This window comes from Pseudorca crassidens, chromosome 2 (assembly GCF_039906515.1).
Source record: "Pseudorca crassidens isolate mPseCra1 chromosome 2, mPseCra1.hap1, whole genome shotgun sequence".
NCBI classification, from domain to species: Eukaryota; Metazoa; Chordata; class Mammalia; order Artiodactyla; family Delphinidae; genus Pseudorca; species Pseudorca crassidens.
The window spans coordinates 111,014,298-111,042,244 of NC_090297.1; the positions used below are offsets into that span (position 1 = coordinate 111,014,298).

A 27,947-nucleotide genomic window follows, 5' to 3' on the forward strand; every position below is an offset into this window, starting at 1 on the left:
AAGGTCTGATTTTTACCCAAACTTCATAGCTCCTGTGTAGAAAGCCCATTTGGATTAGGAAATAAAAGCAAGCACCTCTGAGGGTTGGAGGGACTGGTTCTTTATTTCAAAAAGACATTTATCAATGTTCAGTATCAAAACAGTTACACTATTGTTTTTTCTTTCTCCCAATCGGCCCCCAAAGAGACCACACCAAAGGGGAGTACATTTTAAGCCAATTAAGCTGTAGGATGCACACCTAACTGACCTCACTGAAACCTCACCAAAAAGGGGGGACTGGGTAGGGAAAGAAACGTTAAAAGATCAGCACACTGCCAGCCCAGACTGTAGAGGGCTGTCACAGCCAGATGGGGTGACCAGTGTGCCCCAACCCCAAAGAAGCAAAGTTTCAAAATAATATAAAATTTAAAAACAATTTTGTACATAAGCTATTCAAGATTTCTCCAGCACTAACTGATACAATGCACAATGAGATGGCACTTTTATTAGAGACAGCAGCTTCAGACCCAGAAAAGGGTGATGAGATGAGTTTCATATGGCTAAATCAGTGGTAAAACATAATTTTCTTTCCTTTCTTTCAAGGAGGCGGGAGAGCAAATAAGTGGTTGCCTCAAAATAAGGGGCACATGATCCATTCTGTGAGCGGCTGGGAACAGGGGAGAGCTGGGACAAGGATTTGGTCTCAGAGGTCTCACCATCTTGATTTCATCTGGTCACTTCTGGTGGAAAAGAAGTTGCCCAAAGATACCGTAAAGCTGAAAACCTGAACAGCGCTTTTTTTTTTTTTTTTTTTTTGGCTAACTCCTTCTGGAATCACCTTTCTGGTTTGGCGGGTACTTTTTACAGAGCAATAAGGTTTCCCAAAACGGAGTCCTCTGGGCTGTTTGGCTCTCTGTAAGGCAGGCCCATACCTTTTCCCCTCCTCTACGGAGAGGGCAATATGCATTAAGCTGAAAAGTTACCTTCCAAAAGTGAGAAAGGGATTAGACTGCTGCTTCAGAACTATGGAATTATCTGGAATGTTTTACAAATGGCTGCTACATCAACAACAACAGAAAAGGTAATTACAAAATGTGTACATCACAACATGCTTTTAAAGACACTTAGCATTGTGCTCACATTCCCTTAAACGTTGTTCCCAAAGGTGCTCAGCCTCTAGCCCAAATGGAATCTCTGGGGAGAGGCAGAGACAGTTTGGCGAAAAGGACACAGGGGTGGGGGTGGGAGAGGTGGCGAAAGGAGAAAGCAGCCTTCCAGTTAAAGGTCAGCCCTCAGTTTAAAGGTCAGCTTCGGGCAGGCTGGCCTCAGCGGAGTCGGGTCAGAGGGAGGAGCAGCGGCAGGATGGGACTGGGGTGCTCTACATCTCATTCAGGTCAAGCAGAGTCTGGTCCAGCATCCTTTGTGTACAGAGGTGCTCCTCTTTGGTGCATTTCAGTTTATCTAATGGGGGTAAAGGAGAGACGTTATAAAAACTAGAAGTAAATTTCAAGGTCTACCCACTCTGAGAATTGCTCCTGTTGCAGAGAAACTGCAGACTAATAAAGCAGCTGCCTTCTCAGCCACAGAAGTGAGCTATTGCATCACTCAGTTTTGCAGGGCCTCAGGCTTGCCTACTGAAGTTACAGGTGTTGCTGTACTTCTGGGGGAGGGAGCTGGGGACCTTATCAGTCATTTCCTCTCCTCCCCACACCCAACCAAGGCTTTCAGCTTTCAGTCACTGAAGGAGGTGGCCTTAAACACCAGCCATCCACTCTTCTAGTCTCTGCCCACAGGACAACACCTACTCGAAATAGCTCGCTGGAGCTTGACACATTGAGAACAAGGATGGGCATATTTCTACCAGTAGACAGCAGAACAGCAGAACCTCAACTTGAAAAGAGCACAGGAGGATCCTCATGCACTACAGGCTTTCCTCAACAAGTAGAGAGGAAAGGAATAACTAGTGGGATAAATAAAAGAACCCCCATAGCTAAGTCAGAGAATCTCGAAAGAAAACAAAGTCAAGAATACTACAAAACATCCTTGTAAGCAAACCCTTAACAGATTTTTGCAGAGCTATTCTTCAGAACTGCCTGTGACATAGTTACTTACAATTAAACATAATACCAGGAAAAAGCAGCAAGAGGAAAAATGTCAGGAAGAAAACCGGCAGCTGAACATCACGGAGAATCAAAGCTTCCCAGCAAGTAAACCACTCACTGCTCTAGGGAGGTGGGGAAAATACCCTTCAACTCAGAGAAGGGGATGACAACGCAGACCTATTCATATCCCACACCCCTTTCTTTCCCTTCCCTTTTTTCTACCCGGTCAGAAGGGCCCATCCCTGGGCCTGCAGACGAAGCAGTTACAACATCTTGTCAAGTCAGTCCTTTTATTGTTAGAAAACATCCATGCAAGGGAACATATCCTACAGTCAGTGCACAAGTGAAAAAGCAGCAAGTAAAGGTGGAAAACAGAAAACTCTCCCAGGTTTTCTCACTATCTCTCAGGTCCCTCCCTTCATCACCCACAATCTCTTGAAAAGGGACAGAAAGGCAGTATTAATCTTAACTGTTCCCACTTTACAGTGCAGTTAGGAAGTCGACACTATTCTAACTGTCCCAACTAAAAAGAAATTTGCTTAGGGCAAAATAATAACTTTTAAAAGACAATCAGCTTTTTGCTGGGGTCCAGGTCAGTGGTGTGAGCCGTAAGCTCGGTTTAATGGGCATCAGTGAGCCCTGCCCATCAGTCACACAGATCATGCAGCGTTAGCTTCAGCTCATTAGAAAGCAGGCGGTTTCGCTCAAGTTGGCTGTAGAGACGCTCTGCAGCAGCAATGGAGAGGAGAGAAAACAAGAGAAGGAGAGGAAAAAGAGGAGGAGAAAGAGAAAAAGGGAAGGTTAGTAGAGTACCAGAAGTAAATTTTGAGACTTTTAACTACCTGGTATACATAACATGTATCTGTAAGGCAGGATGGATGTGAGGAGGATTAGGTCAGTTGGTGGAAAGACCAACAGAGGAATAAAATAAAAAATGCAGACTGACAAGTTGAAAGAATGACATTTTGAGGGAGAAAAGTATCTCCTTCACCGTATTTATTCCCTGGGTTGAGAAACTGAGACAAGTGAAACACGGCAAAGGAAGGAATACACCTGGCTTATAAGAAATACATTTATAATAATCGGGGTCTGTAAGGAACCAGAGTGAATGGTTGAACATTTTTCTGTAAAAGCATTCAGTACAGTATTATGAATGGGAGACTGGGATCAATATCCCTACACTCACTCAATCCTGTACTTTCTAATGCTTCTTGTTGTAGGTGTTGGGTGACAGGCCCATCATAGTGGCACAGCGAATCAAAACCCAACTTCACCTTTTCTAAAAGAACCCCAAACCTGTCCGAGCCAACAGTGTGTCCAGCCAGCCCCAGGTAAGGTGAATTACTGGTACAAGCCAATCAAGACTATCCTGTTTCTCCAGTCTCATTGGCAGCTTGGGGGGATCATGTGATCCAGTTTTGGCCAATGAGATGTAGGGGGTAGTCTGTCAGGGGCTTCTAGAAAAACTTTAGCTTTCTTTCTTGCCTTGAACATGGATGTGATGACTAGAGTTGCAAATTTCAACCTTAAAAGAAAGGGCCGTGAGAATCACAGAAATCCCAACTATATCAGGCCACAGTTGCGCAAATCAAGACTTTTTATTATGAGAGAAAAATAAATCCCATATTTATTTAAGCTGCTATTAAGATGTTTCTTATAAGCAAAAGCATTCCTGATACAAGTAATTAAGCGCTCAAATCCCCTGGCTTTATCTGGATTTTCTACTTGGAGCACATCTTAAAGAGGTGTAGAGTGGTGATCATTTTGTAATGCATAGAAATATCAAATCACTATGATGTGCACCAGGAACTAACGTAGTGTTGTAGGTCAATTATACTTCAACAAACAAAGCCACAGAAAAGAGATCAGAGTTGTGGTTACCAGAGGTGGGAAGTGGGGGGAGAGGGAATGGGATGAAGGTAGTCAAAAGGTATAAACTTCCAGTTATAAGATAAAGAAGTACCAGGGATGAAATGTACAACATAATATAATTAATACTGCTGTATGTTATACATGAAAGGTGTTAAGAAAGTCATCCTAAGAGTTCTCATCATAAGAAAAAAAATTTTTTTTAATAAATAAAAAAGAGGAGGTAGAGAGAATCCAAATCCATGTGACCAACACAGAGGTAATGGCAACTGGGGATGGATCTTCCTGGTCTACTCCTAATGTCAGCCTCTGGTGTTCATAAACAAGTTTCTTTCTATGTTTTACAGTCTGTTTCAAAATGGTCTCAGGACTTCAATATGAAAAAGACTCTTCTGCCTTGCATCTGTGGGCTGACTGTGGGCATTGCTCAGGTACCTTGCCTTCTGGGCTGATGTTTTCCCAGTTCCACCTGGAAGCACGGGGCCAGTATGTTCCCAATAATACTTGTCACTCTGTACCCAATCAAAACAGAAAGCATATATGTACAAAAAGATCCTGGGCGGAATAACCAAAAAACAAGAGTCGTATTAAGGGGCAGAATTGGAGGGAATTTTTAAAATTGCACTTCCCACTAAACCAGTATCTCAATAGGAGGAATACTGCCCCTCCCCTCCGCTAGAGGGGAATTTAGAAGTGTAATTGTCACAATAACTGGAGGGCCCTACAGATATTTATTGGGCAGGGGACAGCAATAAATAGGATTGTTCTGTATATCCCAGAATTATCCTGGCTTAAAGGACTAAAGTTCATCATTGAGAAACACTGTACTAGTCTATACTAGTCCATGAGGCCTGGGATTCAACCTGTCTTATTCACTGGGGCAACTCTGACAAATAGTAGGGGTTCAAATTATGTTGAACTCTCATTTCTTGAACTTTCTGGTGTTATATTACATATAAAGACCATATGCAACCTGACTGATCCATAGCATCTATATCCAAGTTAGTCAGTGTGACTCCCACATCCTTCTTGGGAAAGAAGGGTGTTATCAGGATCATATCCCTAAAAACAGCCAGTTCAATGAGGGTTTTGTTCCACTTAGGGAAGAAATAAAGAGACAGAGAAGAAGTGGGAGCATTTTATTGCCTAATTAAATCCCAGAACTTATAGTTCCTTAAGAATTGCAGAAGGTCAGAAAGATAAACGTGGTTGTTCTCTCACCTTGAACTTAGTAATAAGTAAGGTTTCTAACTCTGTTATTTCTAGGAACTAAAAATTCAGGACCAGACACTAGTTCATTAAAGTTCTTGGTTCCCTGATAAGAGTAAATGAGGGCTTCCCTGGTAGCGCAGTGGTTGAGAGTCCGCCTGCCGCTGCCGGGGACACGGGTTCGTGCCCCGGTCCGGGAAGATCCCATATGCCGCGGAGCGGCTGGGCCCGTGAGCCATGGCCGCTGGGCATGCGCGTCCGGAGCCTGTGCTCCGCAACGGGAGAGGCCACAACAGTGAGAGGCTCGCGTATCGCAAAAAAAAAAAAAAAAAAAAAAAAAGAGTAAGAGTAAATGAAACAAACAAACAAAAAAACAAGCCAGAGAATCCCCATTTGATCTGATTTTCCTTTCAGGGAATAATCCCATGGATGCTACACATCCTTCACTGGTCTGAATCAGGTCAATTTCATTCTGTAACAGGAAAAGGAAAAAGGATGCGGGTGCTTGGGGTAAAGGGAACTCTATCAGTTTTAAAGCCTCAAAGTTCAAGGAATGAGGTAGAAAAAACAGATTTTGCTCTTTTATGTTTTTTTTTAAACTCCCCTCTCATGTTAAGGCTAAGGAGTATTCAATATGTGAATGGAAGAAACTGGGTGTGACTAAGACAAGGTTGCCTAACATAACAGGTCAGTTCCACCCATCAGGTAACTTGGGGTCCAATCACATTTTGTTTTATTCCTCATCCCAACAACGGTAATGAGGAAGGGAAGAATGGGCTCCAACACAACAGCCTGTGGTTCTTTCTTAGAAATTAAGATGAGGAGAGAAAGTTAAGAGATGAAGCACTTTGCTCTGAGATTACCAATGATGCTTCACCCCATTTCCACAGCTAGTCCTGGCTCAAGTAACATAGGATGGTTTCTATAAGGATACAAAGCATTAAACAAAAGAGTGAATTTATCATGGTACAGTATTGCAAATTTCACTCTGCTACCCTGGCTTCTTGGTCTCTATCCTTGCTCACACGAGTCATGCCATGGGGAAAGATAGGAGCTACCAAAGTATAACACCTCATTTTTCTTCTAATCTCTCTCTACTCTCTCTTCTTTCCTTTGTAAGAAGCCTTTCTCTGTACCAAAGTCAACTCCTTCTGCCTACATACTAAAACATCTAGAATTGTACTATCCAATGAATGCAGCAGCCACTAGCCACATGTGGCTAATTAAATTTAGATGAACTAAGAGTAAATGAGAATTTAGCTCCTGGGTCACACTAGCCACACTGAGTGTTCAATAGCCACATGTGGCTAGTGGCTACTATACTGGAAATCACTGCCAAAAGTTCTATTGGACTTTGTATAGACTATAGACTACACTTCGTGCCTTTATTTTCTTTCCACCAATTCACTCTTCTGTTCTTTGAAATATGGCTCCTCTCCTTGTCCTTAATGTCCAGTATATACCCTCAGATTAATAAAACATCAGTGACAATGTCCTATTTTCAGTTATCTTCCTTCTCTATCTGAAGTTGAGAATCACTGGAAATCACCCAGCCTTGAAGTTTTTAAAGTATCAAAGTTACTCGTTCTCCTTCTATCCCTCCAACCAATTCCACTTGGCTTCGTCCTCTACACAGATTTTCCTCTGCCTATGTTTTTCTTTTTATATTTGCAATTGTCTTTTAGGGTTCAAATTTACTTCCATGGCCTAAACTGCCTGCCAACCTCATGGATTCCTAAATCTCTCATATCAATTTCTCCCCCTCAAGTCTTAGGATTTTGTTTTCATCTTGGATACCTGCCAGTTTTTCAGACTTATACTCTTCTCTACTTTCCCGTGCCTCCCCAAACCAAGACCACGTGACCTCTGTACACCTTTAATACTACCATTTTCCTAGGCTCCAAGTCAGTCATCCTTGACACTTCCTTCTTGCATTTAGTGACCAGGCCCTTCACAATGCCCAGGTTTAGCACCATCCCCTACTACCACTACTCTAGTTCAGATTATTATCTCTGGGAAACTGCAACAACCTAACCCAGTATTTCCTAAAGTGTGCTACAGTCACTGCTAGTGATATGTGAGAAGACTGCAGACAGTATACATTTGTGAACTTAAAAAAAATGTATTAGCTGTATTATTTTAATGTGCATTAGAAAAAAACACTAGCACACGTCAAAACTTTTGATTTCAAATTAGAATTTTGTAGCGTAAGAACAAATCTGAAAAGAAGTAAATTAAAAAAATAATGTAGGCTGCACGTGAATATGGCAAAAGCCATCAAAAGTGGTATGCAGGGCTTCCCTGGTGGCGCAGTGGTTGAGAGTCCGCCTGCCGATGCAGGGGACACGGGTTCGTGCCCCGGTCCGGGAAGATCCCACATGCCGCGGAGCGGCTAGGCCCGTGAGCCATGGCCGCTGAGCCTGCACGTCCGGAGCCTGTGCTCCACAACGGGAGAGGCCGCAACAGTGAGAGGCCCGCGTACCGCAAAAAAAAAAAAAGTGGTATGCAAATGAATGAAATTTGGGAATCATTGTCTTAATGGATCACTTTGATAATCTGCTCTTCTAACATATTAGTAGTTGCCAAATTAACTCTTCTTATATGCTACTCAGAACATATCCTTGTTCAAAATCTCCAGTGGCACCCCCATTACCTACAAAATTAAAACTCCCCAGCCTGATACAGCACATACCTGTTCCCTACTGTAACTAAATGGTTATAGCTCTGGTGTCCTTCCCAACTCTATGCCTTTATTCTTTTGCTTCTCTTTAATGAAGATACTCAATATCCACTTTCCTTCAACCAGATTCTGGTTGTCAAAAATCCAATCTTTTGGAATCCAATAAAAATGAAGAGGAAAATTTTAACATGTTTATTAAGTACCTTTTACGTGCCTCCTACCATGAGACTTTCTTAATCATCTCCACTGCAATCAACCTCTTCCCCGTCTCTGAACTCCCACAAAACTTCATTATTTGGGGCACATATCACACATCATCTTTAGTTTTATACATATGTTCTCTCCCCTACTGGATTCTGAGCAACCTGAGAGTAGGGATGATGCCTCCGTCTTTGGTTATTTCTGTCCCCACCTTAATACCCTGTGCCTAAATTAACAATAACTTAACCTGCACCTTAATCACAAAGGCTGTGTGGCAAAAAGAAATGGTATAGACAGAAAGAAACCTGAATTTGATGAGACCCAAAGTTTTAAAGTAGGGAAAACCTCTCTACCTGGCTGTATCTGTTTAAAAGAAAGGCAAGTTTTAAATATATACTCCACTGAGAAACTGAAATACTAAGTGAACAATACTTAGGTGCTTAGATAAGTACAACCGATGACTACACTACCCAGATTCAACTATCTCTGCTGTGTAAATTAGTGTAGGAATTTCCGAAAGGTTGATATTTAATTCTACAACATAAACTAGGAACAATCTTACTAGAAGCAATTAACCATATTTATGCATGTAATAAATTACTACCTTGTGTATAATATTTGAAATATGCATGATTTTTATTTTTCCAGTAACAGTCATTTATCACTTGTCTTATATCCCGGTAGCACATACTAGCAGGCAAATGGTAGTGAGCCTCACGTATGTAAGAAAGGTTTAAAGAAAACATAAAACTGCTGGAAAGTCTACCTCTTACGTATTTTCTGTGACTTGGGATAATATAATTTGTCAATTTTAGTGGTAACATATTTGGGTTCATTGGGTATTCCAAGGATGCACCAGTTGAACCACTGGTAAAACGGTAGAGAATATATATTGGGAGGTACTTCTGTGGTCTCTCAAAGGAGGAGAACCTAAAGAGAAGACAAACATTCCAGAAGGGATGATTTAAGAACCTGGAAGTAAAGGACTTAGACGATCTTATTCAGCTTGAGTGTAAGACTAGAGCTCCTATTCTAAGGAACTTCTCCTAGTCCACCACTCTGATAGATTCAGATCAGTTGAATTTAAATGTCAAGAAAAAATAGACACACACAAAAGTGGCTTTGATTATATAAGTCAGAGGAGGGAGAGCCTACAATAGCTGCTCCCCACATTACACCCCCAAGGCTCCTTTTTAGGGACAGCAGCAGCTTTGTCAATGACACAAATGCAGGGTGGCATGAGGCTTCCGGCAGCTTAACATTTTAATTTGGGGTGAGGGGTGGAAGAGAATACATAAGTTGCTTTGTGGTCCCCCCGCCCATCCTAATGCCTTGGGGGTCAGCCAGGCTGACCCAAATGGAATCCAGAGCGAGAGTGGGGCGTTGGGTTCCCCGAGGAAAGAGGGCAGATCCAGAACAGAGCAGAAACGGTGATAATTATCTGTGTGAAAAAGTAAGGAGACTCTAGGTGAGAAGGACTAGCATCAATCTAGACAGCAATCTGGGAGAAAGGAAGAGGAGAAAAAGGAAGAGGTGGCAGTAGGAATGATAAAAGAGAGCCAGACACTACAACCTGAGTTATTTGGCTTCTTTTCAGGGTTAGTGGGAAAAAGGCAGATTAGCATCAAGGATCAGGGATCCACAGCAAACAGATAAAGTCCCCAACAACTCATTTTGGTGCTTTTTACTACCTGGCTTGCTCTGGGGCTCAGCTCGATTTTTAGGTGAATTTGGTATTTCTAATCATGGGTGTTTCCCCTAAACTTTAGTATCAGGGCATCATATACACCCATGAAGTCTGAGTTTTGTTGTAAGATGCTAGGGCCCAAGTCACTGGCTCTCTGGGCCCTAGTTCCTTAAATTATATGATGACATGATTCTATCTTCATCAGTTGCCCTTCTGAGACTAAATTTGAGAAACAGATAGAAAAATCCTGGTGTCATAATGAAGGGACTATGAATAAAAAATACAAAAATTACACGTAGATCAGGGTGCTACCACTGATCCAGGATTAAATGCCTCCCCAGCTTTTGCCAACAAGTAACCAGCACCAGTGTTTTAAAGATAAGAGTGGAGATTCTAGTTTTCAGAAGACAAAACCAGAGCACACTATGCACAGCCTACACCCCCACCCACCCACAAGCCAAGGTCCCAGCCCCACTCTGCTGTCAGATAGTTACATAGAGGTCATGTCATTGAGGGCGTGGTCCAGCTCCTCGCTAATGGCCTTGTACTTCAGTTTCTGGGCATAGAGCTCATCTGGACAGGCACAGGAACCACAGGGAGGAATGAGGGGACAGATAAAAGGTATCAGAAGCAGATGAAGAGAGGGAATCATTAGAAATTAGGGAAAGTGTGACCATGGGTCTAATCCCACAGTTAGGAGAACATCTATCCTGGTTGCCATGACTGGCCATTTTCAGATCCACTGTCCCCAGGACCAACGGGACTTCTTGACGCCTCTAATCAACTGCAGTAAAGGTTGAGAACCTGGGCATAGTCATGACTAGAAATTCCAATCACCAATGGCACTCAAGAGGATACCACTCCCACCCAGTTAACCCAATTCTTAGCAGTGATAATGCTGAATTTAACATAGAAAAAGGAGAAAATACACATTAACATTCAGACACTTCTTCTTTACCTACCCATCGTGACCAATATTGTTGGCCCCTTTGCTCTACAGGTTGCCTCCACAAAACTCTCCCAAAGAATATCCTGCTACCCAGAGTGTACCAAAGGAGCATATCTCAGAGTTCTCAGAGCAATACAAACTTTCCCTTGTTAGGGTAGATACAGTTGCCAAATTATGGGGGCAGGAAGTATTTAGAAAGCCCCTGGCATTGGTCAGCTCTGAGAAGTGGTCATTCCACTGCTGCATCTCTTGGTGAGGTCCCCCACAACTTGAGTGGTGAACAAGATTGCCAAAAGTAGCCATGGGGTGACATGGAGGTACATGCTATTACCAGCCTCCTCTAAGGGAAGGATGCAAATTCCAGAATATTAGGTAAAGTCTTATTACAGGAAGAGTAAGTGTAAAAATCCACTTCCAGGATTTGACCCACTTCACCTAGCTGTGGCACAGGGCAGGCCGTAGGATGCATGCCAAGTCATTACCAACTCCCTTTGGTGTACAGGGGAAGAGGCTAACCGTCAAAGGGCAAGGTCATCCTCTAGATTTCTTTATTTTAATCCCTCACCCAGGCTCCATACCTTCCAAATCATCAATTGTCTTTTCCAGCTTGGCTACCGATCTCTCAGCAAACTCAGCACGGGTCTCTGCCTGGGAGAAACATGAAATCAGTCAGAATCAGAGATGAGTAAGACAGAGAAGGATCTCTACTTCTTCCACCTTCTACTTCTATACCTTTCAGAACCAAAGCCAGCCAGTCTAAGTCTACATTAATGCCTTACATGCCTCTAAATGTTTTGGGTCCTTCCTTATAATCCCCTCAGCTCACCTCCTTGAGTTTATCAGTAAGAATCTTTATCTCTTCCTCATATTTGTCTTCTTTTAGAGAGTACTGTAAGAGAAGTAGAATAAACATTTCAGAATAGAAATTACTCACACAGACAATACCCCCCCTCCTGACATTTACTTTTACACTGAACATCCTCTTGGATTTAATGTGCTGAATGATCCATGAGAAAGAGCAAGGCCGTTTTGGGACAACAGTCCTTAAAATCCATAAATCAATGTCCTTAGAGCCATGATACCCTCAGAATCCTCCAGGACCTTTATTTATTTTTAAAATTGTTTTATTTTTGGCAGAGTGGCATGCAGGATCTTAGCTCCCTGACCAGGGATCGAACCTGTGCCCCCGGAATTGGGAGCATGGAGTCTTAACCACCAGGCCACCACGGAAGTCCCCAGGACCTTTATTTTTTAAATGGACCTAAGCTTTGATCTTATTCAGATCAACCCAGGAAGGTATTCTTCCTGCCTCCAGGTTAATGAGTAGGTGTGGTGACACCCTGACGCCACATGGCTGAAAGAGTCCCACAAGAAGATAAAGACAAGTCATCTGTCTTGACTGCTCATTAGGTCTCAGATCTGATACTTTTTGTTGTCCCCTTCTGTCAGCATAGCAGTATCAGCCAGAGGAGAACATGACCCCAGTCACCTGAGACCAAGAAGTCATTTTAACTACAGCAATCAAAGTGCACAGGAATTAGCATTAAACCCAGAATCTGGAGAGAGTAGGTGGATACTTCTCACTGGATTATATAAGGAATGGGTTTCTCCAGTCTTTCATCAAGGGCAGGGCTGGGCCCAGGCCCCAAAGCCTGTCACTTTTACAAACCAGCCCCTACCTTCTCCGCCTGAGCCTCAAGAGACTTGAGGTTGTTGGTGACATTCTTCAGCTCCTCCTCCAGCTCAGAACACTTACTGTGAATATTTTAAATACCGCAGGAAAGGAAAGGGGAAGAAGAGAATAAAAAAAAAAGGAGAGAGACACACAGACATGAATTGTACCTATATGTAGAGAGAGTTGGAAGGCACACTGGGGAAAAGAGAAGTTCCCAGGTAATCTGAGCAAGCATCAACCCTCCTCCCTCTACCATAGAACATGTCAGGAGCTGGACCCTCCTGGGCTGGGACTCAGAATGTTTGGATACTAATAAAGAAAACACTTGACAGAAATCACTACCAGGAACAAATCATAACTGCTACCTGGGGTGGAGGTGGGAACGGATGCCCAACCCAAATAGTCCCCAAAATCACCCAAGGGAAGGTGAGACCCTGTGGAGAGGCAGTGAAGCAATTAGGAAAGAAGAGATGAAAGATGCCAAGTAAGTGGAGAGGAATGGAGCATTCCATGAAGAGATGAAAAAGCACTCAACAAATCAACCAGTGGAGGGGAGGCAGCTGCAAAACAAAACAAAACCAAACAAAACCACACCATATGTATAACCTCTCTGTGGGTTCAATGGTTAGTACCTTTTCTTCAGCAGCACTCAGACACTTCAGGTTCTGGTCCATCAGTCTGATCTGCTCATCCATCTCTCGGCAACGGCTGTTAGTGATAGTCACAGGGATCGCACAAGCCAGGTTGTGGGGAGGGAGAAAGGTCAAAAAGGAACACAGCAAGGAAACAAGCAGCAAAATGGGAAAAAAAATTTAAAAAATCAAAAAATGGGAAGAAAACATCACCATGGTCATGATATGTCACGTCTAGGAGAGGGGAATGCAAGGGAAGCACAAATAAATATGCATCAGCACGGACTTTGTTAAACAAGGCCCAGAAGGTGCCAACAGGGGAGCAGGTCATGTCTGCCTTTGCCCTAAAGTTCCCCAGCAGCCTGGCAAAGTGGTAAAAACAGAGACAGATCTTAAGTCGGCACAGCGACTTCAATGCCTCAAGGAGAAGCAGAACCCAGTTGGGTGTGCCGGTTAACATTTCACCATTTTTTTAGGTTTCATTTTCTTCTCAATGAAGAAGCCTCATTTGTCACTTGTCACTAGTTAAGAGAGTAAGAAAGCCCAAAGCCATTCTTAAGGCTAAAAAAAAAAAAAAAAAAAAAGCATTCTAGATGACTCCCACTCTCTAGGTCCTGTTTAACAAGGTTGAAGGAATGCTAGTTTATTCACATTAGTGCCCAAGCCAAAGGGGAAGGAACAGAATGGTATGGCAAGATTTGGGGAGCAAGATACTCACGACTCTGCCAGCTCAGCTCGCTCCTCTGTGCGTTCCAAGTCTCCCTCAATAATCACCAACTTACGAGCCACCTACGGGACAAGACGCAGGTACAGCTCAGTGAAGCAAAGGAGGAGCCATTTCCCTCTCATGATTCTTTTCAGAAGCCCAATATCGCTGAAGAGAGAGGGACAAGCTAAAAGCGTCTTACCTCTTCATACTTCCTATCTGCCTCTTCTGCAATGTGCTTAGCTTCTTTGAGTTGGATTTCCTGGAGTTCCATTTTTTCTTCATCTTTTAAGGCTCGGTTTTCAATAACCTTCATACCTCTGCCAGAAACAATACGGACAAATGTGGCACTGACAGCCTGGGGAGCCTGTCATCAACTCAACTCCAAGGGACCCAGAATTGCACCTTTTAAAGCCCATTCCTCTCTGCTTGTCACTCAAAAAGAATTTCCATAGCACCCTCCAACCTTAGTTTAATTATTTTGTTTAAAACTTTCTTATAAAAATAATACACTTATTAAAAATATTTAAGTGTATAGTCTAGCATAAAGCAAAAAGTAAGCCTCCCTAATTCTAGTCCTGCTCATCAGAAGTAATCTCTTAATTCATAATCCTTCCAGAAATGTTTTATATGCCAAAAATCTCATCTCCATTTCCCCACACCCCAAAGGAATCATACTACACACTGCTCTGCAACTGGTTTTCCTCTTTCTATAATTTGGACACTACTCTGTAATAGTACACACATAACTGTCTTATTTATTTTCACAGCTGCACTGCGTTAATGTACTCCCAACAGGGTATTTTTAATTCTGAAAGTCTTAGTTTGATCCCATCCAAGTCATCACACACCTTTGTTCTCATTTAACTCGCACGTGACAAGGAGCCAATTGGCTATTTTCGACAAAAAATGAGTTGGTTCAAGGACTGTGGTTCTCAACCCTGGGCACATATTAAAATTATTGGAGGAGGGAGTTCTCAGGTGGCCTAGTGGTTAGAATTCCAGGCTTTCACTGCCGGGGCCCAGGTTCAATTCCTGGTTGGGGAACTGAGATCCTGCAAGCCTCTCAGCGCGGCCCCCCACCCCCAAAAAAATTATTGGAGGAGCTTTAAAAACATTAATGCCCAGATCTCTTTTGCAATGGATTCTAACTGATCTGGGATGGGACCCAGGCATTCTGAGAGATTATATATATATAAAATAAATTTATTTATTTATGGCTGTGTTGGGTCTTCGTTGCTACACGAGGGCTTTCTCTAGTTGCGGTGCGCGGGCTTCTCATGGCGGTGGCTTCTCTTGTTGCGGAGCACAGGCCCTAGGCACACGGACTTCAGTAGTTGTGGCATGTGGGCTCAGCAGTTGTGGCTCGCGGCCTCTAGAGCACAGGCTCAGTAGTTGTGGTGCACAGGCTTAGTTGCTCCATGGCATGTGGGATCTTCCCGGACCAGGGCTCAAACCCATGTGCCTTGCATTGGCAGGCGGATTCTTAACCACTGCGCCACCAGGGAAGTCCCTGATATATTTTTTAAACTCCCCAAAGATCCCCACCACACACTCCCATGATTCCAACAGTGCAGCCAGGCTTGAGAGCTTATTAAAACACTGATTGCTGGGCTCCACCTCAAGAGTCTCTGATTCGTAGATGAGGGGTAGGGGCTGCTGAGGATTTGAGTTTCTATCAAGTTCCCAGGTGCTGCTGGTCTGGAACCTCACTTTGAGAACTGCTATGGGTGGGTGCTGTCTAAGTGGAGGTCATCCTGGTGACCCCATTTAAGGATTATTAGGTCAATTTATAGAGAAACACCAATTATAAAAGGGTCACAGGTCCAGGTAACCCCTACTCTGTCGGTCTTCATAAGGAGAGAATATGCAGAAGGAAAGAAGATCCTATAAAAATAGATTACGGTTTTAAAAAACGGGTTTATAAGAAACCTGTTTGATCAGAGCCATTATGAACTTCTTTTGAAATTCACACTTCATCAGGCCCCTCTACACACCTCTCACTCTCATCAGCAGCTTTCTCAGCTTCCTCCAGCTTTTGCAGGGCAGTGGCCAGGCGCTCTTGAGCGCGGTCCAGCTCCTCTTCAACCAGCTGGATCCTACGGTTCAAGGAGGCCACCTCAGCCTCAGCCTGTGTTTAAATGAAAGAATGGGAAAAGGAAGCAGAGGCATGGTGAAAAGAAACTGAACTAATTATGACACTAAGATTGGGGCTGACTACCACCATGAGGAAGCCAGAGCCTTGCAGGGTAGAACGTGACTTAACTCAGATGCACATAAGACCTAGCAGACATGATTTTATATTCTATAATATTACATGTATTTTCCTCCCTTTCCCATCAACGAATTCCCATTTGTTCCACAGGAAAAGTGTTTTCAAAACTCAGCTCCTTGCCCAGCCCAGTGTCAGTTAATACCAGTTCAAATTCCTGAACACGCTAGTGTCAGAAAAGGTAGCCAGTAAAGGGGTCCTTCTGCCTGAGCTCTGGCTTAAAGGTGTATCTCACTCTGCAGCAGCTTTCTCATAAGTGTCACATAAAGTGGAAAAATAAGAAAGGTTTCTTAAAGAGGGAATCTTGGATTATCTATTAATTTGTTGCTTAACTCAAGTTGTTAAACCTCTGATCAGCTTACCCTAACACCAGGAGGATGATTAGCTAAAAGAATAATGTTTTCCAGAAGAACCTTCCAGAACAGAAAAAGCAAAAGGATGGAATATTGGGATACCTACCTCCTACCCTTTCAACTTGCCCCCTCCTCCCACCTTTTAAAAGTTGGCTACAAGGAGCTTCTTTTGGCTAAAATTATCTGCTCTGATGGCATTACCAAAAAAACTGGGGGCAGAAGAGAATGTTTCCTTCATGCCCACCACCAACCTCCAAATTTCTGAATTGTGACTCCTTTCTATTCCTCAAGTCATCCCTTTAGCCTAACCCTCCAGTACGGCATGACAATCCTCTCCCTGGCCTCCACCCCACAATAAAGCACAGGCTAGAGTCCAAGTAATCCCATACCTCCTCCTTGGCAATGGAATAAGAAACAAGGAAAGAAGAAGGCAGCTGCATGTGCATGAATTCTACTGGTAGAAAATCTTCCCTCCTCTGACTGCCTTTCCCCTCCCCAGACCTTTACTGGTGGCAAGTACACTGACCGCCACAACCGCACAAGAATTTAATCTGCCCTGCACACTCCCCAGTTCAGATGCTTATCCAAGTGCTTGGTAAACACGATCTCTCTTCTACAGCCCAGATTGTGCCCGAATTCTATTACCCTGATTTCCTCCTGGCAGTCAGGGGTGGGGGTAGCTAGAGAAATAATCTGGGCCACCAGCCCCTATGGGAAGGGATATAGCCCAAAACACTCCTGTTAAGAATCAGGTAATTTGGCACAAAAATTTCCAAATACAAACATGGGAGATTCGAGGCACTGCAGGGGCTGGGGCTATATAACCACTGACCTACAGGAAAAGAAAATCAAGACATCTATATAAGCTGAAATTACTAAGAAACCATTTGTGTCTCTATTCAAAATAACACAAAGACAAGTATTCTCTGGTCCTGTCTCAGGAAACCAGATGCGCCCTAAGACAACACACATTTCGCCTCACAAGCTCAAAAAGGCTGACAGGTCAAGATTATGAGAACGAGTCTGCCTATCAGCCAAGAACTATGCAACACTGCCAGTACAATGATTTATCCCACCCCGCTCCCTTCAGATGCCTAGAACTAAAGAAAAAAAAAAAAAAGGGAACAACATCAAACCCAGATTTGAAGGAAGCTCATGAAATCTATGTCCCCACCCAGCTCACCAGAAGTTACCCAAATGAAGTAAAGATAACAGGCTACGGGGGCGGGGGTGTACAGTTTCCATGACAACAAGCTGGCTCGGGCAGTTTCTCCCACAAATCAGCATTTACAATAGAATTCTTCGCAAGGCTGAAAAGGGAGGAGGAGAAAACACATCTTGATGCCCTAACTAGAGCATGCGCACATTGAACAAGCCTGTACCAAAAACAGAACCCAGGATGGGAGTCCCAGCAAAAGCTTTGGAGACCCCGGTGGGGAGGGAAGGGAGGAGGGCAGTCACTATCCTCTTTTTTCTCCTCCCACAGAGGATCAGTTTTCTTTACAATGAAATAAAAGCTTGCAAAATCAAGATCTGTTTAATGTTTAAAGGAACAAGGGAAGACACCTACCTGACTTTTCCTTCCAGCCAGAACCTATGCACAATGCCTATCCCTTTCAGGTCAATCAAGTGGTACCAAGAGACTGAGTGGGACTAACTTCTGCAGATGAGAATGGGAAACATGGCCCTGAGAAACATTAACTTTATATGCTCTTCTGTCACCCTAGGTTTAGCATGCCTAGATGTGGTTTTGATCTTTCAGCTTGCCCACCTCTGCCCAGCTTGGAGGTACACTGTGAGGTCCTTCCTTCAAGTAATAATAGGATTCTCCATTACCCAAGAAGCAAAAATCCCAAAGCCGGAGAGGGGAACACAGCAGCGATTCAGTCATATCAGAAGATGGCTGACAACAGCTTCAGCTATGAAATGAGTTTGGTTTAAATGCTACCATCCTCCACACTGAAGAGATTCCCCAAGCACACTATACCCGTCAAGGCAAGAAACGGACAGGGGACTGGTGTTCAGAGGCAGATCAGGGCCAAGGACAGAAGGGGATTAGCCTATATCTGGCATTCTGCCACTCTGGGGTTTCTCTTTTTAGACAAAAGCCACGGATGAAATGCAAAGGAAAAGAGTAATGAAAAAGTTAGGATTGAGCCCTGTGAGTAATGGACTGCCCCAGTTCACTGTGTTCACAAATATTATCTACCCAGGGAGATACTGTGTCCTTGGGGACTTTAAATTTCACCAAGGGGCAGGCAAGTTGGATGGAAGGAAACAGAGTTATCTGTCCCAGAGTAAACAAAGGTGGAGTCTAAGCAGAGGTACTCAGAGCAAAGGGCTATTTGGCTCTCCCTTATGAGTATGTGCTCTAGAATGAAGGTAAGAGAAAGGTACTCAGCGGGAAAGCAAACCTAAACCAAAGAAAGGTGATAAAGCCAGTTGCTTACTCCACCAGACCCTATGAACAGGAGAGAGCCACACAACAGTCAGACATTCTAACCACGGCCGGCCACCCACCCCCTGCAGATTAGGAATTTGGGAATAAGGCCACAATCGAAACTGCTAGTCAAAGCCCACTCACTCCCTCAGTAGTATTCCTAAATTTTTTACACCAGGAAAAAAAAGAGACAGAGAGAGAAATACCCGCGGAAGTTAGGAGACAGGTATTAACAACAAATAAGGTGAACTGTACACTTAAAAACGGTTAAAATGGTAAATACTTACCATTGTGTATTTTTACCACAACACACACACACACACACAGAGAAGGAAAAACACTGCATTTAAATATTATGTTGCAGTCTGTTTCAGTTTCGCAAAAAGTGCAAAGGAGATTCAAAATCAAAAGTGGATTTGACAAGGTGCTACATTATAAAAGGTCAATCTCCAGACCAAGAGCAGAAAAGACAGATGTATTCCAGAACTCGGTCTCTGCTTTGGACTCATCCAGCTTCCCAACAAGGGTTGGATGTTCACACAAAGCAACCAGAAAAGGAATTAAGTGACAATCCCACTAACAGCATGCGATACCATCAGGGAGTGCAGAGCTTCCAGCTCCAGGAGGGAGGAGCCTGCAAAACCCACATTCCAGAATGCCCTAAGAGGATAACAGACAGTTCAAGCACCACTCCCCTCCCTTCCCACAGGTGTGTCTCCTCAGGAGGAATTCAAAGTTCACTAGAGCAGAAAGTCGAAAGATTAGGCTCCCTCAAGCTAGAGAGTAGAAAATACCGGTTTCATAAATCTTTAACACTACTTCCCCATCTGAGGGCTTTCTCACTAGATCTCACTCAGCTCAATAAGCAAATTTGGCAGGCTCTGAGGGAGAAGCTTAAGAAACATCTGAAGCTGCTCCCTCTGTTGCCTATTACCCTAGAGTCACCAAGGGTGGGGAAAAAAGGAGTTAAATTTTCCTGCAAGAAAAATTACCAAATCCTCGGGGCAGTGGGTGAAGATCCTAGGGGGAAAACAAAATCCTGGGGGCTGTTGCTGGGGGGACAACATCACCTATCCTAGAACTATTCCTAGCATGCCCCTACTTTGAGCCTGATTCTGGAGCTCAACACATGGCTAGTTCCTTCAGGCCATCCCTGTCTTCCTCTTTAAGGGGATCTGGTCTCCAGAACAAAGGAGATGAGAAGCTGTCGCTAGTCGTAAAGAGTCACCCAGCCAGTCCATCTCACTTGAATTGATAATTAGAAGTTACGGGCATAATGAACGGAGGAAATATCCACGGAGAAATGGGTGACTGAGAAAGACAAGCTCCCAGCACTTCCATGCCCAGTTATAAAAAGAAATGACTATTCTAACAATCTTTAAGTATTAACCTGGAGGGCAGCTGTTTTCCCCCTTTCCCCCCCAAAACATTAATTCTCAGCCACTCCCTGAAGGAGCAGCCAGAAAGGGGCGGGGGAACTTACCAAGGGAAAGAACAACAAGGAATACCAATAAACCACAAGAGTTCTTTCACTAGGTCTTCAAATTTTAGCAACAGTTACTTTCCAGCCTCAAGATCCTCCAAAACCAAAGCCTCAACTCAGGAGATCAGCTCCACCCAATGGACTGCGCCCTAGACCTTGGAAAATCTTATGGCTTACTAAAACTAGTCCACCACTTCTAAAGAGAAAGCAGTTTCAAGAATCACCACTCAATCCATTAACATTTTAAGTGCCAACCTTCAGCTGAACAAATATTTATTGAACTTAAATTTAAAAAAAGACACGGTAATGGGTAATTGGGAAAGTAGCAGAGTAACATCACTTCGGAACTCATTATTTTGTCTCCATCAACCATACTGCCTAGGTCAACCAGAAACTTTGACAGAAATCGGCACTCCATCAGATTCTCTACCACATACACTCGCTTATCAGCTCTGCTTGGAAGAAGTGTTCATAACCGGTTCAACTTGCACTCTTCACACTTCAGCAATAAACGCCTGAATCTGGCAGAAGTTCCTGCCTTCCAGGTCATCATAGCAAGTTCTGTTGGTTCCTACATTTGCACTAACAGAGAGAGTGAAGTACCGTCTCCTCCCCTCCTGCTTCACTACGACAGAAAGAGTGGGTTTAGCAGTTGCAAGGGCTCCCCCTAAGAGGAAAGGGCCCCAGGACGGAGGATGGGGCGGTGCTGTGGCCTCAACCTCCTCCAGGGAGGGCACCGCGCTTCCTCTCAGCCGACTGCTGCCTCATTTCCTGAGCAGGAGGAGGGAGCGGAAAAGCTGCCAGCAGGCCACGCCGGGGGCTTTCCGGCGGTTCCCACCCCTCCACTCCCCACCCTTTCACAGTAAGTTCGGCTCTGCCCCCACCCAGACCAGAGAGGAATCCACCTACTCTCACCCCTAGAGCCAGAAACCTTAATCGAGAGCACAGTCCCCGCCCCCCGCCACGGGGAAGTGGGGGAGGGAGAGGCCGCTGAGCCCCTCCCCTGACCGCGCCCGACTCGGAGGGACTGAATGAATGAGCAGGGAGAAAAGAGGAGGTGGAGGAAGAAAACCACCCGCTAGTCCCAGTGAAGCTCAATTCCTTCAAAGGTCAAGCCTGCTCGCTCGAGCACCCAGTTCCCCCTCACCCGCTCGAGGTCCAAATGAAGCTAAGCCCCACCCATCCTCCGAGCTCCAACTTCATCTTCGAGTATGCTGGCCCCCTAAGGACCGTGCTCCACCGCAAAAATGGAACCCACTTCTGTCCCATCTTCTCCAGCGCCTGCCCCTCCTTCACGCGCCTCGCCCTCTCCGTACCTGTTCCCGGGCCCGCCTTTCTCCCTCCACTTCCCGCTGGAGGCGCTCGGCCCTCTCCTCTGCATCATCGGCCTGCTGCTGCAGAACCTGGATCTTGCGCTTCACCGCCTCGATGGTGGTGATCCCGGCCATGGTCCCCACCCAGCCCCTGCTTGCCTTCGGGTTCCTGCCTCCTCCGCTCGGCGTTGCAGCCACTTCTCACCCTACTTCCGCCTGCTCCGCCCTGAAATACCGGAACTCACCCACCCGCCCGGATGTGACGCCACCACTGCCGCGCCCTCCCACCGCAGGCAGGCGGGAAGGCCGTCCACTGGAGGGAGACCCGCGGCTGGGAGCGAGGGGCGGGACCTCGCTGTAGCCCTAGGCGACCGCTCCCAGCCTTTCCCTCGGGCCAGCAAAGGGGGGCGGGGTTGGGAAGAGGGAAGGCTACCATGGTAACCGGAAGGCGCGTCGTGGTTAAGCCTCTCCAGTCGCTGGGCAGGCTGCCCAATGGTTGGCCTGTGCGGCCTTTACACCCGCCGTTGACCCCTCACTCCCTCAGTGCTGATCCGCCACCACCTACCCGCTAGGGCACCCTGTGTCCTCTCCACAACATAAACACCCTACAAGCCTCTACTTCCACGCACCCCACAAATGCTCCAAACCCAGGTACTAAGAAAAGCCTAGACTTTCTGGGTCTCATCTTCAAAAGACGATGACCTCCAGCCTCCTTTTAAAGTCTGCTCAGGTAGGTTCTCTCCCATCTCCTGAAAATCAATGAAAGAAATTAATGGGGGATGAAGAGATGGGCAGGTTGACAAAGTTCTCAATCTGTTTGGCATCAGTTATGAACATAAGTGTTCTATTTAGAGTACTGGTCTTTTCCCCTGTTACTTTTGAGAGTCAATATGCACCAGTGATTTGCCAGCCTCTCCAAACCTTGAATGATTCAGGACTTGGTAATTAATCATCGCTTACAATTCCTTTTGTAGGAATTGGAAGATATCTTATGCCTCCATTTTGTCAGAAGGAATCCTCTATTACAGACTACTGTTACCAGATCCTTTGTGCAACAGCATGATATGAGCACCTGAAAAACTATAGTAATGTGGAACTCAGCCTCCATTCTCTGTTATAACTCACCAATTTCACACCGCTCTGCTTCCAGGTACCCCAAGAAGCTATTTATGAGTTAGAAACTGCCCCTACAGACATTGCCATGCAGGATTTTTAGGAGCACAGTAGTAAAGGGCCTTGGAGATTTTACTGTTCCCTCTTATTTCTTTGTGTTCCTGCCACCTTCTCAGTAAGTAATAGTAATAAGTCTCTCCTGTGATGCAGCTCTCTTTTCCTCTGGAGAATGAGGGTGTAGAAGAGGATTTTAAATTAAGAATCCTAATCCCCAAAAAGATTGATAGGTAAGTCAGGTGCTGCACTCAATGCCTGGTTCTGAAGATACTCCCACCAGAGGGTGTGTCTTCAACTATCTCCATTTAGAAATACTGAGCATTGAGACTATTCAGAGGAAACAGAAACAATGCAAACAATAAGTAATTTGCTTGATAGAGTTACCTGTACGCTCTGATTACCCCACCCCACCCCAGGAATTGGAAAGAAAAAGCAGGGTTTGAAGCCTCAGTAAACTGCCCTGATGGCCTAAGAATTTTTACAACTCTCTTTGGAGAAACCTGATGAGAGAGACTATGGAAACAAAAATGAGACTTTGTCATCTGGGTGCTGATCAGCAGGGGGCAGTATTGCGCGCGCGCGCGCACACACACACACACACACACACACAGCGCGTCCCCGCCCTTTGCCCTACTGAAGAATCAGAAGACCTCATCTTAAACGAACCAAAGGAGTGGTGAGAGCACCACTGCATTCCTGAAGCTGGTAGATTTGAACAGATAATCTTCTCTTGATCCCGGGAAACAGGTGGATTGACTCCTAATGACCTTTAAAAGCATGATGGATGGGCAGCAAGGGGCCCAGTGCTACTGCCTTCCTGGTAACCAACAATACAACAGTATATCAACAGGTGTATATGTCTGTCCTGTCCCTCTTCTCCCCATCCCTTTCACCTCCTGTCCTTAAAAAAGGGTGTTATGACTCTCATGTCCAAACTATTGCACTCTTCTTTCCCCTTATTTTACCTTCAATAGCTTCTCATTTCATCTCAGATTAAAGGAACCCTAGACATGGTTGCACAACAGTGTGAATGTTCTTACTGCCACTGACTTGTACACTTAAAAATGGTTAAAATAGCAAATTTTATGTTATGTATATATTTTCCACAATTAAAAAACAAACAAATAGGACCTTGGATGAACTCAGGGAGGAAATAAGTTTAGTCTGATCTTGCCACACCCTCACCCTTTCTTTGTTCAAGGAGTCCTGGCAAATCCTACACTTTCCAAAAAGGCTTCTCAGATAACCAGAACTCACTGCGTAAACATGCAGTTATTGATTCCCTCCTCCTTCTCTTTCCCTTATATCTACATCAAAGTAATATGCTCTGTTTACTTGTTTATTAATCTCAAGGGCAAAAGCTGAGTTGTGAACTCCCTTCGTATTAGACAGAGCACCCTCCCCTCAAAGATGCATATATTATGTTGCTGCTGACTCTGACCCTTGCTTCCTACTTTTAACCTGTTGCCTCCTCCTTATTCAGCACTTTTCCCAATTCCCATAAACACCTCACTTTCCCTCTTCGACCCCTTGAGGCAGGAGTCAGCAAACTTTTTCCGTAAAGGGCCAGACAGTAAATATTTCTGATTTTGTGGGCCATAGGGTGTGGCTACCACTCCTTTGTAGGGAAAAAGCCTGTAGGCGATATGTAAATGAATGGGCATGCAATGTTCCAATAAAACTTTGTACAAAAGCAGGCTGCGGCAGGATTTACTCCACAGGTGGTAGTTTGCTGACCCCACCTTTGAGAAAAGACATCTTTCTTCCTGGGGCTTCCCTGGTAGCGCAGTGGTTAAGAGTCCACCTGCCAATGCAGGGGACACAGGTTTGAGCCCTGGTCCGGGAAGATTCCACATGCTATGGAGCAACTAAGCCCGTGCACCACAACTACTGAGCCTGGGCTCTAGAGCCCACGAGCCACAACTACTGAAGCCTGCGCCTAGAGCCCGTGCTCTGCAACAAGAGAAGCCACTCAATGAGAGGCCCGCGTACCACAACGAAGAGTAGCCCCCGCTTTCTGCAACTAGAGAAAAGCCCCCACGCAGCAACAAAGACCCAACACAGCCAAAAATTAAAAAAAAATTTTTTTAAAAACCTTTCTTCCTGTTTCCATCTTAACCCAGAACTAACAGATGTTTGCCTCTTGCCTACAACCTTCCCCTCCTATTTCTTGTTCTCCTACGTATCTCTGAGGGTACTTAATGACTGTTGGGAAAGCTAACAAGGGGGAGAGAAGTTGAATGAGTTTTTTTACTCATACTTTATGTATTTAAAAGTTTTTGGTGGATTCCTATATAAATATGAGAAGTTTCTTTCAAATGAATGTACTGAGTAGACCCTGTCTAGGTGGGGGCTGACGTGTGTGTGTATGTGTAAGGACAGATAGAATTCATCCCCAGCAAATTCCTTTATCTTCCCAATGATATGGGCATATTGTTTAGTTTCGCCCCCAAGATCTCAGGTTAGACTTGTTGGCTCTTTTCATTGTTCCTGGAAACACCTCCTCAAGCCCACATACTAGCTGTTTCAGCCTAAGGACTTTCTCAGAGAGTTGTTACTCAACCTCTCACAAAATTGTTATCAACCTGACATTGTGTCAGTTTGTGAAAACTTACTCCCATGCCCGTTTATTAGAACCAGAGAAATCTATCCATCTATACCTAGAACCTAGGTTAGGCAACTCCAGTAGGCCATCAAGCATTTGCCCAAAGTCCTGGGATTAACCTGTGTTGCTCACAGTTTTGCAAGAAGGGAGAATTAATTAATAGTTTGCAGTGGCCTAAACTTTTGGAAACTATGAACATGTATAATGTATATGATATGCTTTGTGTCTCTGACCTCTGGCATGATATATTCAACAACCCTCACCACTTCCCCAGGCCCCTGAAAGTGGCAGAAAGCCAAAGAGGAGATCAGAAACCTAATAGCAAAGCGTTTGAAAGTGAGGATCCGAAAACATTTCTGAACGGCCTACTCTGTCTCTAGCTGTTTTCCGAAACCAAATGGAATTTTAAAAAACACATGTTCCTATTAACCCAGTGCTGAGAATTGACTGTATTTCCATCAATACTGGGACATTCTTTTGTTGCTGTTAAGATTCCTATGTTACTTTTTTTTTTTTTGCGGCACGCGGGCCTCTCACCGCTGTGGCCTCTCCCGCTGCGGAGCACAGGCTCCGGACGCGCAGGCTCAGCGGCCACGGCTCACGGGCCCGGCCCAGCCGCTCCGCGGCACGTGGGATCCCCCCGGACCGGGGCACGAACCCGCGTCCCCTGCATCGGCAGGCGGGCTCCCAACGACTGCGCCACCAGGGAAGCCCCCTATGTTACTTTTCTTCCAAAAATCTTTCCTGTGTCTCATTTATCTTTGTGGTTAACTTCAGGACTGAAGATGAAGGAAAGTGGGTGATTATGAGATAACATGAAGTGGAAAAGAGAATTTGTTTCATTTTCAAATGGGAAAATTCAGCCCTAGAGAAGCTGAGTAATTTAGTCAAGGTCACAGAATAAGGTCTGGTGGTGACAACTTTACCCCCTAAGTCCTTATTTCTATTATAGTGTATCATTCTAAGATTCTCTCTGCTGCCCTATAAGCAATGTTTTCTATGGCATCTCTGTGACATAAGGGTAAATGCCCACATTGGCCAAGATAAATAAACCCATATAGGGCCAGGGTCAGTGTGACCTTCTTTGTCCCACTGTGAAATCTGAGCTGGCTTTGCTGGGCAGTTGAGAGATGAGAGTTTCCCTATTAATACACATATCTACGTGCCAATCCTTGGACACAAAAGGTAAGAATGTGGCATGGGGGAGGAGGTGGGAAAAGTGATAGCAGTCTGGACTTGGAGTCCCCTCCCTTTGTCCAGGTCCGGGGAAAGATAATTCAATTCCTGGATTGGGGGTAAGAAGGTGAGACTTCTACATGTCTTTAAGAAAGAAAGTATATGCCATTACAAGGGTATGCCACCATGTGGCAAAAATGTATGTGGGTATCTATGCCTATGTTCTCTGAATCCACAAGTATGTATATGTCCAAGTGTTTAGTTATTAACATGAAGATCTATGTGTGTAGATTAAACCCGTCCCCCCATTTCTGTATACTCACATCAGCTGCTTTCTTCTCTGCCAGCTCCAGCTTCTCCTGGGCATCCTTCAAAGCTTCAGAATACTTGTCCAGCTCATCCTCTGTCCCTTTCAGCTTCTTCTGCATGGCTGCCAGCTCATCTTCCAGCTATAGAAGCCCCAAGAATCACACACAAGATATATATACACAACAGTGCAGTCTCAGACCCTAGTCTCTTGAGCCCTGACAGACCTCTGAGCTCAGCCTCTATGTTATCATCCTCAGAGTGACACACTTTCTCCCTAGTCAGTTTCAGCCAACTGCCCCAGGAATTATGCTATGCCCTTCGCCTGTGACCTTGTAATCTCTGACCCTAAGATGAGCGAGCCATGCTGGGTTTTCATTAAGACACTGGGATGGTAAATATCTTACTTAGGATGTAGATGTCCATTACTCCACTTAAGGGAAAAGAGATGCTACATGCCAAGCTCCCACTTTTTCCTCTAGAAATCAGGGTTTTTTCCAAAACATGATCCACTCCCACTTAAATCCAGCAGACACACTGTGGCTCAGAAGGGGCCACCGATTTTCCCAAGGTCACACAGGCAGTCTGAGGTAAATACCCTAGATGTCCTCTGCCTATCCAGTGAGGCTGGGGAAGAAGAGGAGTCCCTCCCACCCAAAGGATGAGCTGGCACCAGTGGTCACTGCCTTTCCCATGAAAACTCTCTTCCATCTCACAAGTCTTGTTCACCAGCAGGTGAGAGAGACCAAGGCCAAGGCCTACCTGTTTACTTCTTTCTTCTGCCTGCTTCTGCTCGGCTTCAGCTTGCTCTGCCCGATCCAGAGCATTCTCCTTGTCCAACTTCAGCATCTGCATCTTTTTCTTGATGGCCTCCATCGTGACCAGTGGCTGTTGGGGAGCTCACCTGTGAACACTGGAGGACTGGAGACTAGGGTAAGAAAGAAAGGGCTGCTGGCTGAGTGACTAGTTCCCCAGACTTGAGCCTTTATTTCTGCCCATGGCTCCACCTCTTGTTCCTAATATGGTCTTTCCAGCTCCCTTCGCCCCATCATTGTTCTCAGGGGAACACAGGGTGAGACACTTTGATGGACAGACATCACCAGCAAAGAAAAATTAGGGAACAGCTGAGGCTGATTTTAG

General features: G+C 44.8%; 1 protein-coding gene and 1 long non-coding RNA gene across 15 annotated transcripts; both read right to left on the reverse strand.

The window, feature by feature from the left end:
* Positions 1-84: 84 nt before the first annotated feature.
* Positions 85-27,781, reverse strand: TPM3 (tropomyosin 3). Of its 14 annotated transcripts, none has more exons than XM_067727893.1 (10): positions 27,570-27,776; positions 26,825-26,950; positions 15,687-15,820; positions 13,892-14,009; positions 13,702-13,772; positions 12,356-12,431; positions 11,503-11,565; positions 11,255-11,324; positions 10,222-10,300; positions 85-1,440 (listed from the first exon to the last, which is right to left on the reverse strand). In XM_067727893.1, the coding sequence occupies exons 1-10, from the start codon at positions 27,681-27,683 to the stop codon at positions 1,437-1,439; spliced, it is 855 nt and encodes a 284-aa protein (XP_067583994.1). In that variant the 5' UTR covers positions 27,684-27,776; the 3' UTR covers positions 85-1,436. The 14 variants fall into 14 exon arrangements, with proteins under 14 accessions (XP_067583994.1, XP_067583997.1, XP_067583996.1 ...); XM_067727894.1 differs by lacking the exons at positions 85-1,440; positions 12,356-12,431 and adding exons at positions 9,286-9,481; positions 12,984-13,059 and having other exon boundaries at positions 27,570-27,777; XM_067727892.1 differs by lacking the exon at positions 85-1,440 and adding an exon at positions 9,286-9,481 and having other exon boundaries at positions 27,570-27,775.
* Positions 16,359-21,547, reverse strand: LOC137219418 (uncharacterized). The gene is made up of 2 exons (XR_010941119.1): positions 20,675-21,547; positions 16,359-17,974 (listed from the first exon to the last, which is right to left on the reverse strand). It is a non-coding gene; the product is annotated as an uncharacterized lncRNA (long non-coding RNA).
* Positions 27,782-27,947: the final 166 nt, after the last annotated feature.